The sequence below is a fragment of the Mizuhopecten yessoensis genome, unplaced genomic scaffold (genome assembly GCF_002113885.1).
Source record: "Mizuhopecten yessoensis strain PY_sf001 unplaced genomic scaffold, ASM211388v2 scaffold10811, whole genome shotgun sequence".
NCBI classification, from domain to species: Eukaryota; Metazoa; Mollusca; class Bivalvia; order Pectinida; family Pectinidae; genus Mizuhopecten; species Mizuhopecten yessoensis.
Window position 1 is genome coordinate 242,591 of NW_018408733.1, and position 12,265 is coordinate 254,855.

Genomic DNA, 12,265 nt, shown 5'->3' on the forward strand with positions numbered 1-12,265 from the left:
ACTAGAAGTCTTCTTTAGACTATTCCTCCTTACAAGATTCAACTGAAGGTCATCTTTAGCCAAAGTACCACAATACAAGGTTCAACAAGAGATCGTTGTGTATTGAAGTTATACCAATTGAAATACCAAAATCAAGAAATGTTGTCACACCTGAAACATGTAATATACAATGGCATACAATTTTAAAGGTCTCTTGGGTTCTGTATTATAGAAAACACTGACAAGGTTTCAGAATAAAACAAACCAATTTAATTGTAAAATCAACATGTATTTATTGAACAACAGATTTAGTATAAAATATATTATCACAAACCTGTTGAATCTTGTTATAGCAATACAAGCAATTTTCAGACCATGAAACACAACGTTTTGGAATGCTGTATTTACCTACTAGCCGGAACTACTTTTTATGGGAATCCCCTCGTCATGGCGAACTGAAAAGTTCCCGGTATTTGCATTTTTTTTTATCAAAGTGTATAAATTCTTTGTATCGATTTCTACCAAATACGGAAGGTATGTGATAAAAGCAAGACCACACAGTTGTGTTTTTCTAACGAATCAGAAAGCACTCATTTTTTGCGCGGACATATATTTTCACTCGTGCGCTCCGCGCAATAAACCTATGCTTTCTGATTCGTTAGAAAAACACAAGTGTGTGGTCTTGCATATGTACACCTGTCTAATCCGATACACTGTCGACACAGGATGTCAGAATACTCGGATCACACAGGTTTAATTGTATTACTGTTTATAACTCACACCTGGTATACACATTATCCCGTGTAATTTTCACACAAATCTAAAAAAAAAAAACCCACAGATATTGCAACAACAACAACAACAAAGAGAGAGAAAAAAAGACATCCCCACAAAAAGAAATTAAAAAAAAAAATATGCAGGGATAACTCGCATCCATAAACTGTATAGTGTGTGTTTATTATTGTATGCATTCAAAATTTGAATGTTTGAAATAAAAGACAGAAATAAATGGAAGAGTCAAACTGAAGATCGTTATATACATTGCAAAGCATATACGCTTTACCGATGTAGCCATCATCGTGTTGTACCTAGACGGCATCCAAACAATTAGTGTCCAATTCATGCTTATGAATAACTAGATAGAGGAAGTTACTTAATGAAAAACAATAGAGCTAATGCAGTGACACTCTTAACCGTTAAGTGTAAAATAAAATGATGCTGAAAGAAGCAAATCTATGCCACATGACAGCAATACATGTATATGAATAATGGCTATAAAATTTAATAACGATTTTCGCCTCGATACTGTTGGAACTGTGAATGAGCAGAAACAAAATGTATATAGACAGGCGTTTTGCTAAAGCAGATTTTAATTGAATACATTGTTAAAGTAACTTCCAAAATAAATGACCTGACGCTCGAGGTATATAATTTACGTACGTAAAGTGTATGCCGTGAATCGGGTTCCAGAAAATATTATCAATTGGTGCAGGTAATTGTCTTTTAATCAAAAATATATTTAGATCAACCTAGTCTCGTTCATCCAGACGCTTGATCACCGTGTAGTTCAAGGACGTAGCTTGCTTAGAAAAACAAGTTTCTGATTGAACAAGACCAACTATGTACTATGACAGTCAGACCCATAGCAATGAGATCTACAAGTCCCTTTGACGATCTGTATCCATTATCTAAGTATGTTGCTGTAAACCAAGTCCTGATGCACAGGCTGGGACTATTCTGTCTTTTTCTATTGCAGAGTTATCTGCTCTTGTGAGCAGGTATTGATTGTTACGTCATTAGTTTGTGTGAGAAAATTACGTCGTTTTCTCAAAAAATTATGACGTTATTCTCACAAACAAATGACGTAACGAGCAATACCTGTTCACAAGAGCAGATAACTCTGCAATACGAAAAGACGGAATAGAGAGAACTCAATAATTCGTCCACCAGTCGTTGATTTTAATAGACAGGTCAGGTGGTGTATACGACAAATTCCTTTTATATGTGTTACTGGTCGTTGTAGACAGATGGTCTCTCTATAGAGGTAGTTTCGAGGGAAGCAGTCATTGTAGACTGCAGTTGGTCTCTGATGAAGGTTTCACTATCGATTTTGCTGTGTCCTGTTTTACTGGTTTCATTGCTACCGTGTTCCTATTCATTTCTTCGTTGGTAATAAAATGACACTGTAGCGAGAACGTTTTGAAACAAAGGGACATTACTCAAAAATAGGGGAGGTAACTTAATATAAACATTCACATCCTCTTGTAAGAGATCTGTGTACGATCGAATCATCTTTCAAAGCGGTGCTTGATTACTTTTACATAACATTGTGTCCTTAGACATATGGATATCCTCCCAATATAAAATAGCATGGACAATGTAATCGAGAATCGTCGGCACTTTCCGTAAAAGAGAAACTATTTTCTTGTTTGACCACTGACTGATTTTCACGCTGATTCATTCTTGAGAGCAAGACTTAAAAAATGGTTCCTATGTTTCCTTCGTTGTTTTCCTGTCATTCTGGAACCGTCGGCACTTTTCGTAATCAAGAAAATATATTCTCGTTTACGGAAAGTGCCGACGGTTCCCGATATTTGTTTCCTGCTCAATAATCTACACCGATTCCTCTTCTATAGCGTAGTTTCCGTTGCAATGCCAGGTATGAAGCTTGTTTTCCTCGTCACTTTCGACTCTGTCGTCCCCTTGTTCATCGCCACTTACATCATTAGTACAGACGATATTGATGCACACATTCTGTGGAAGACAAATACACAAATATTGACTATAGTAAGGCATTTTTTTTCTCTCTCTAAAGGGTTAATAAGTAGATATATATAAACAGAGGATTTCTTAAGATTCATAACGCAGCTCCGATGAAATTCCTTTGAATTATATTTCTGGTTTGTCAAATCTATATATAACAACAACAAAAATGTCCTACGATTTTATTTGATTTAAAGTTGAAGGTAATCTCATTTGTAAATAATCTGAAAGAAGGCAATTATAATAAACAGAGCAGTTATGTTATGGAATATGTAGAAATAATTCATATTTTGGGATACGGAATACTGACTTAAAAATTCTAGAATCGATCTCACCACGGAATTAGATTAGATTGTTATCTAAGTCCGTAATCTCACATAATGGAGATATGCGACCTCTTTAATAGCGTAATATATAAATGCTGAGTGAAACGCGAATAACGTCCAATCGAATCAGTATAGAAACATCAGCTCGCGAAAATAAATCCATGCGAAATTAGGTTATATTCGGTACTGTATCAGTTGTTATTAACTTAACTCTCTGTTTGTGATATAAAGCGGAATGCTGATTATCCAGATCCCGATTATCTGAACTCTTATGATGATTTGAACCTTTGTCAATTTCCTAAATAAATGGCTTGTTTTAATACTGTGTCAATGCTTATCCGAACGACCGCTTGTCCAAATAATTAATATACTGTAAACAAAATTTCGCGGGTTTCTAATAATCGTCGTATCAATTTTTCCTTGAGAATTACAATGTACAACCCGCAAGACTGGTTGAAATTTAAACCATTTTTACTGTTGCACTATGCGCGAAAGAATAGATCCTGCAAAATTTATCGTGAAAAGCAGGAACCCCCTTAAAGACTTTTATATAGGAGACTGATTTTGACTTTAAGAGTGCTTCCTTGAAAATTACCACAAATGTTTGGGGTAGCAACAAACAATTAGGGTATGTAGGGTAACCAGAAACAATAATTGTTTTTGTCCTAGTGAAGATATACATAATTTGCGGTATTCCGTCTTTGCGTATTGCAGAGTTATCTTCTCTTGAAAGCAGGTATTGATTGTTACGTCATTGGTTTGTGTGAGAAAATTACGTCGTTTTCTCAAAAAATGACGACGTTACTCTCACAAACAATTAAATGACGTAACAATCAATACCTGCTCTCAAGAGAAGATAACTCTGCAATACGCAAAGACGGAATAAGAATATGTTAGCTTACCTTCCTAATCTTCTGGAGATATTCACATAGTCGTTCAAAGGAAGGTCGTGATTTGGGGTCATGTTGCCAACAGAGCATCATTACATCATAGCTATAAATAGAAAAACAACAGTTTCTACCCAAGCAACAGTCTATATGGAATGAAGACTCAGAGGTTCATGCAAGATGATGACTTATAGGCGCTGACTTTACAATTGTTTCATTTAAATAATCACGAGGAAGCACTATAGCAAATTGTGTTCGAATTGGAAAACCCAGGAAACATCCCAGAGGAAAACACTCGGGACTTTTCATAAACAATACAGGAAACACCCGAGAGGTTTCCGATTGGCAAACATACACGACCGTAGGACATCGAGATGGAGCTGCCATTCGTTGACCTCCGTTGACTTTCGCCATCATTTCTTCGCACTTCATTGACGGATAGGGATCATACCCGAAGGAGAAGATCTCCCATAACAGGATACCGTACGCCCTGCATTACAAATAACAATGGAATACAGAAGTGTCTTCAAGATCACAATTCGAACTCAAAATCGATACAAATGGGACACAAATGAATAACTGAATGATTTACATGGAGACATTGAAAATTAGAGGGAAGATAAGACCAGGTGTTCCGGGAGAGTAAGCGTCTTCTGCTTCACCGACGATGTAAAGATGAACGTAACACGCACGTGTGATTGCACCTACAAGTAAGGTAAGCCAGTAAGCCAATAAATGAATAAAACTGCATCTTACAGCTGTTTCTTTCTTCTAGGACTCGTTGGTTATGCAAGGGGCCAAAAAGGTGGAAATCGAAATAGTCTTAACTACTGTTGAAACAGAGGGGCAGGTGCGTAAAACCCCTATAGAGAAGTACTGGTTCAAATTTCAATTTCACTGGTTCAATTTTTAATTTCAATTGTTCAAATTTCAATTCCAATGGTTCAAATTCCAATTTCAATGGTTCAAATTTTTATTTCAAATTAAAAAGTTTGAAAAGTGTGTATATTATTAGCCATGCCGCTACTCAGAAAAGATTACGTTTGTAACATATAGGTTACAGCCAACCCCGGGAACTAAATCTAGATCAAACCAAAGCAGTGTCATGTCCTCACATCGAGAACTTTAGTTGTAAAATTCTTTGATGTACTTTTTTTATTGATATGGTATCTAGGAATATTCTGCAGAGAAAAAATACAATCAGCAACTTGAATTACGACAAAAGACGTCAAAGTACTGTTGCACGAAAAACCATACGTAGCAGAGCAGAACTTTCCGGCAATACAAAAATGGCGGTTATCGAAGTTCATTTGTGACGTTTTCAAGTTTGCAAAACTTCGACACGATACGAATTCTGTGTATGCGTATTCTGATTTTCGTTTCAATATCTTTTTTTTATGTCAAAATTTCTCACCAAACGTCCGACTTTGTGCTAAATATTCCCTCAAGGTAGGACTCTGGAGGAAGCCATCGGACAGGCAGCATAGACCGTCCACACTTCTGGTAGGAGTCGTTCCTGGTGCAAAACGATTATAACAATCAATAAATATCCCGACATTTCTGATAGTAGTCAACTGTGCTGTTCAATGCATATCAAACTTGTTAGAGCGTTCATACTTCTTACAGGAATGATTCCACAAATTTAACAAGAAAAAAAACAAGATGGCGGAGGGAATCAGTAGAAAAAGTACTGAACAATATTGGGTTCATCTGGATAACTGTTGAGTGAAAGTATGCACCCTAAGGAAGAAAAGAAAGAAAGGAGGAAGAAAGAAAAGGTAAGAAGGAAGGACAGTCAACCCTGATATACCAACAAGATGTACAACCTAAATTGTATTTACTAAATGAGTGTAGGTGCACCTGTATCTTTTCACATCCGATCGGGGAATCGAACCCCGGCCGCCTTAGTTGAAGTTGGGTGCGTTTTCCACTTCGCCACCCAACCAATTTGACTTAACTTATAAAAATAAAATTCTGTATCTATTATTATCTCAGCAACTTTATTATCAATAACATAGTTTGAATCTGATAAAATCTCAGTTATAACTTTAGATCCGCGTTACAAAACAATTACCAGTGACATACTTACTGTATAATGTCTCGGGCTAAGCCAAAGTCCGCCATTTTTGCCACTCTGTCCGGGGTTTTTGCAGTAAGTAGACAGTTGCGGGAGGCAATATCCCTTTGAATATGAAATAAGATACATATACATACAAACGCTAAAAGTAATCTCATAAGCAAAGGTATGTAATGAAGTCAAGAACCTTCTACTTTAAATCAATGCAAAATGTATGAATAACTAAATAAATAAACAAAGAAAAAAAAGGCGAAGTAAAAATATAAAATGATTTTTGCATAACCTGATATATCACATATATCATTGAAGATTTGTAAATTTTAAGAGTAACACTTACCGATACTTGCCCATTGTATTTGTTGTCAAAATCAATACACTATCTGTGTGTGAAGCTGTTCACAATGTCTTACCTGTGTGAGAAGATTTTCACTTCGGTTACCCGGTTGTGAAGATTTTCAAAATGTCTTACCTGTGTGTGGAGATTTTCACTTCGGTTACCCGGTTGTGAAGATTTTCAAAATGTCTTACCTGTGTGTAAAGATTTTTATAATATCTTACCTGTGTGTGAATATTTTCATAATATCTTACCTGTATGTGAATATTTTCACGATGTCTTACCTGTGTGTGAAGATTTTCACGATGTCTAACTGTGTGTGAAGATTAGCACAATACATGTATCTTACCCGTGTGCAGATAAGGACAGTATTTTAGATGTATCAATATTTGCACAATGTCTTTTCTGTGTGTGAAAATTTGCAAAATTTCTCACCTGCGATAAGATTGTGTTTTATATTTGTGTAAATACGCACGATGTCTCTCTTGTGTGAGAAGATTAGCACAATGTCTTATCTGTGGGGGAAGATTAGCACAATGTCTTATCTTCGTGGGAAGATTAGCACAATGTCTTATCTGTGTGGGAAGGTTAGCACAATGTCTTATCTTCGTGGGAAGATTAGCACGATGTCTTATCTTCGTGGGAAGATTAGCACGATGTCTTATCTTCGTGGGAAGATTAGCACAATGTCTTATCTTCGTGGGAAGATTAGCACGATGTCTTATCTTCGTGGGAAGATTAGCACGATGTCTTATATGTGTGGTTAGATTAGCACAATGTCTTATCTTCGTGGGAGGATTAGCACAATGTCTTATCTTCGTGGGAAGATTAGCACGATATCTTATATGTGTTTGAAGATTAGCACGATGTCTTATCTGTGTGGGAAGATTAGCACAATGTCTTATCTGTGTGGGAAGATTAGCACAATGTCTTATCTGTGTGGGAAGATTAGGACAATGTCTTATATGTGTGGGAAGATTAGCACAATGTCTTATCTGTGTGGGAAGATTAGCACAATGTCTTATATGTGTGGGAATATTACCACAGTGTCTTATATGTGTGGGAAGATTAGCACAATGTCTTATCTTCGTGGAAAGATTAACACAATGTCTTATCTGTGTGGGAAGATTAGCACGATGTCGTATCTGTGTGGGAAGATTAGCACGATATCTTATCTGTGTGGGAAGATTAGCAAGATGTCTTATCTGTGTGGGAAGATTAGCACGATTTTTTACCTGTGTGGGAAGATTAGCACGCTGTCTTATCTGTGTGGGAAGATTAGCACGATGTCTTATCTGTGAGGGAAGATTAGCACAATGTCTTATCTGTGGGGGAAGATTAGCACAATGTCTTATTTGCGTGTGCAGAAAAAGAAAAAAAGTCATACTTGTACTAAAATCAATACAATATTTTACCTGTATGAAGATTAACTCAGTCTTTTATCTGTGTATGAAAATACACAATAAATTACATGTGAAGGAAAATCAAGTATTACCTGTGTATGAATTTATGTGCTTCCAGATAACTACACGCTTGGCAGATGTCATTTGCTAAAGAGAGAAGTTCGTCGGTACTCAAGGCTGGAGTTTCATCCTAGAGACAGAAGTAATGGTAAACCAATGGAGACGTGTTTAATGTGGTTAGAGAAATATTAAGGTGGCTCGACACATCGTCATCAGCGTCCATTTTCGTGACATACTTCCGGAAAAAGTACAGCTAGGACTCAATTATCTTAATCGAAAATGTGCATGTACACCGTGTCGTCATTTCCGTATTGCGTATCAGGCATTCAATATCGTAGTGCAAATTATAGTAACACCTGCTGGGCCGTTTTCATTTAAACGGTCAAACCGATCGGACCACTGTTGTTCGTTTATTAAATAAGGTCAGACCTAGTAATCTGATGCTGCTTTCAGGCGTGTCTTGAGAAAGCCTTGCAAGGCCTGCATACACATTTGCAGGTCCGCCAGGATTTACACCCGAAATTGTTACATTTATAAACGGTCAAACCGGTTGTTCCGCATAAACGAACAGGTATCCTATTTATGTTTACACGAGTTCATAAGCTCGAGGTCGTTACGATTTTCGCTGTTGAGGGAGTTTCGCTCTGTCGATTAAATCGTGTTTACAAATGTAGTCTACTAGCTTACTCTGTGAAAATAATGTTTTGTAAAATATCAAGATACCTATGAAATGCATGTGTGAGTGCACGTGAGAACGGTATACCATGCGATAGCCTCTGGTCTGACATGTAATTATAAATATACCGTGAGTTAGCGGACTGTGGAATGATGTCCAAAGTGTACATGACTGAGGGTAATTTGGTTCCATTAAAGAACAATAAATTGATAATTTTGATATCATATTTTTGATTTATTTCCATCATTTTTGTTATATGTAAACAGAGACAACTGTCATTGTGTAAATGTCACCCCTCTGCAAAAAGTTCCGATTTTTTTCAAGGAAGATAACTCTCACCCGGATCAAAGTGATTGTAAAATGTAAAATAAATTAATTATAAAGCCATTGTGTATATTTTGTTCAATTTCCCACTCTATATGTATAGAACTTTGTGTCCTGGGTGCTTTTAGCTTGTAGATAATCACTTTTATCCGTACAAATTCAATAAAAAACACTTTGTGTAACATGTGTTACATATTTTGCGATAAATAAAATATTTGTAGGGTTAATTAGAAATGCTTCTTTTCATTTTATTATTGTTGTTATTGTTCCGAACAATGCCACACACAAAAAAAAACCCGGAAAATATTAGAATTGACGAAAATTCAATTTTTTGGTATTTTTTCCAAAAAATTCCCCAAACTATCGGAATGTTTAGATTTTCATAAAATCAACTCTACAAAGTTGCATAACCATTATATGAAAGTTTCAATGAATTTGGCTGGTTAATTGCGTAAGTGTGGAAGTGCTTTAGTCAACGAGATATAAAATTACATTCAATTTTCATTCAATTCAGTCGGATTGACGTTTTAAATTTTGTTTTTATTTTGTTATTTTTGTTTCTGTTTGCAGATTTTGTTAGGCTTAATTGTTTCAGTTACGTTTTATATAATGTGAATCAATTTCCTTTTTAAGTTACTGCTTGAGATTCATTCATTCGTGAATGTTGGTTCTCAATATTTATTACTATCGGTATTAAATAGCACCCATTAAAAACCTTTTAAGGATCCCTGTCCCACTGCACTGTTCTATTTTGTATAAACAGTAACCCCCCTCCCCCTTCAATTCCGTTGGGATATACCTGTAACACAGTTGGCACGTAGTTTAGTCAGTAAGAGTGACAGTAAAACAATCTGAAGTCCAGGATTTCAACCCGGTTTAAACACTCGAAAAGTTGCTGTCGGGTGCGTTTTGATTCATTAATCTTCTTTATTTTTTCTTGGAAATTACGCAATGTTTCATCTTTCTTAATTGAATGATGACTTATTAATGGTACAATGTATTCCGTCTTTGCGTATTGCAGAGTTATCTGCTCTTATGAGCAGGTATTGATTGTGACGTCATTTGTTTGTGAGTGTAACGTCATCTATTTTTGAGAAAACGACGTAATCATCTCACTCAAACCAAGGACGTAACAATCAATACCTACTCACAAGAGAAGATAAGACGGAATAGTAATGCCGAGGAAACAAACAGTTTCCAATGCATTCGTATAGTGTTACGTGAATCCTTAAAGTATTCGCAAATTAAACCCACACAAATGCGTTAAAGGCTCAGTGTGCGCGACCTTTTCGTTGTGACAAGGAGACTAGTTCGATCCTTTGATGCACATCAAAAGAATATCGCGGTCGCCTAATTCATGTATTTTTTTTACATTTTAATGAAAAGTATACACATAACATAAGCATAAATAAGTTTACGCATTACATAACATTAATCATGATTCTTTGAAAAATTATTGTTGGATTAACGATTTAACAATCATATAAAATTATATATAAAAAAAAATCAAAATATATCAAAAAAGCGAGCTGATTTGGGACATATTCAAGTTTACCCACAATATATTTTAAACAAACATATATAAAGCTTGATGTAAAAAAGTGCATATAACGGCTGGCTTTGAAGTCGGGTGTCGCTCCTCTGTTATCTTCAAAAGACAAGTGTAAGCCTCGCTCTTGGTCAGATTGTTAACCGTAGACCAATCAAACAGCTATTTTCGTTTCTTCAATTTTGCTATGACATATTCCAGAGGTGCAGAGAGCGAAAGTCAAGGTAACCCCAAGAGTATCACACTTACTATGGTCGGACGTGACTCGACAAGGAAATGTTTCAGATCACCCCCTGCCATCAGCTCCTCCACCAGTAGGAGGGCACCGTTCTTGACATATATTCCCAGACAGCAGACGATATTGTCGTGTTTGAATTTACTGCAATAAAGTGATATTATACGTAGCCATTATTTCCACTTATAATTGAACATCCTTTCAGTACCAACAGTACAAAGCACCAAACGTCGATATCATATCCCTTACACAGCCCATGCAGCCTTTATATCCTTACCAAAGGTACACTTCCATTTTTACTCTTTTTATCTGAGTTTAAAAAAACACCTTCATGCAATCATCGTCATAAATGACGTCACCTTTGCACTTTACTAAGAAGATAAAACAAGTAGATATTTAGCAAACAGTTTATTTCACATCAGAGAGAATAAATTATCATCAAGCGAAATTTTATCATTTTTTCTGTAAGAAATATTTTGTTAAATACTTTTTTTTGTAAACATGTTATGGACATTAACAACTTAATTTCATATTTAAGATATAATTGTATTAAAAATAAATTATTGAAATTTTCTACAAGCAATAATTGCATCAACATCAGTTGTACGTGATGTTTGTTTCTAATTCTGTCAAACAGAGAAACAAACTTAAAAAAATATGTTTTGACTGAAGTTGTTCTTCTTTCCACAGCTGCGGAAATAGAACTCGCTCCACATATTTTGACTCTGGTTAGACGACCATTGCCATAGATTTAATTGAGCTGATACAGGATTTCATCTCGTGCATGTTCCCCATCAAGGTTGCCTGATATAACTTCCTTGATCTACTCTCCTTTTCTAATTCGTTGTTGCCCATTACATTTAAATCCTTTGTCTGTTTATCACATGGTATCATATATCACCGTGTTATGTTATAGCTGATGTTGGTTTTTTTTTTATATTTCTATGTATATATCTGAGACTATTGCCGGTAAAAACTTTGATTTTTTTTTGTAACTTTTGTGTGTTTTCTCTGCATTATCCATTGTGCTGTAGATGTAAACTATTGCAATTCTCACAAGATAACCCATTTAAACATAAAGTGATATATTCCATTACAAAAGCAAAATGTCGTTTGGTTCTCAATATACACCGACCATTAAGATGCTGTGCTACTCATTTTTCTGTCTACTGCCTTAAAAAAATCACAAAACCTACGTAATGTGGTTACTTAATTTTTAAATGACTTCTTGTTTCGTCTTTTTCCACATATAAATTTTCTACCTTCGGGCAAAGTGAGCTTAAGTCACATTTTTTAATAAATGAATCATTCAAGATAGATTGATCAGAAATCTGTACGTACCTCATAGTTAATGCTTCAACAAGAAAATCCGTTCTTTCTTTCTCTGAACAACCGCTTGATAATCTCTGAAAACAACAGGCATTAATAAAGGTTAGACCGATTGTACACTTAGGCATAACAGATATCAACTCAAATACCCAAACATAACAGATATCAACTCACATTACCAAACATAACAGATATCAACTCACATACCTAAGCATAACAGATATCAACTCACATACCCAAGCATAACAGATATCACCTCACATACCCAAGCATAACAGATAGCAACTAACATACCCAAGCATAAACGGTATCAATTCACATGA

The 12,265-nt window shown here is 35.6% G+C and overlaps 1 protein-coding gene across 1 annotated transcript in view; it reads right to left on the reverse strand.

Moving 5' to 3' along the window:
- Positions 1-1,867: 1,867 nt before the first annotated feature.
- The window catches only part of LOC110462591 (putative neurotrophin receptor LTRK 1), a 39,996-nt gene continuing 29,598 nt past the window's right edge, over positions 1,868-12,265 (reverse strand). The window contains exons 14-21 of the mRNA XM_021516602.1: positions 11,955-12,019; positions 10,628-10,757; positions 7,862-7,959; positions 6,045-6,137; positions 5,370-5,471; positions 4,311-4,445; positions 3,971-4,061; positions 1,868-2,733 (exon numbers count right to left, since the gene is read on the reverse strand). Coding sequence (XP_021372277.1) covers positions 2,593-2,733; positions 3,971-4,061; positions 4,311-4,445; positions 5,370-5,471; positions 6,045-6,137; positions 7,862-7,959; positions 10,628-10,757; positions 11,955-12,019 — 855 coding nt within the window. The 3' untranslated portion in view covers positions 1,868-2,592. The remainder of the gene's footprint in view (positions 2,734-3,970; positions 4,062-4,310; positions 4,446-5,369; positions 5,472-6,044; positions 6,138-7,861; positions 7,960-10,627; positions 10,758-11,954; positions 12,020-12,265) is intronic.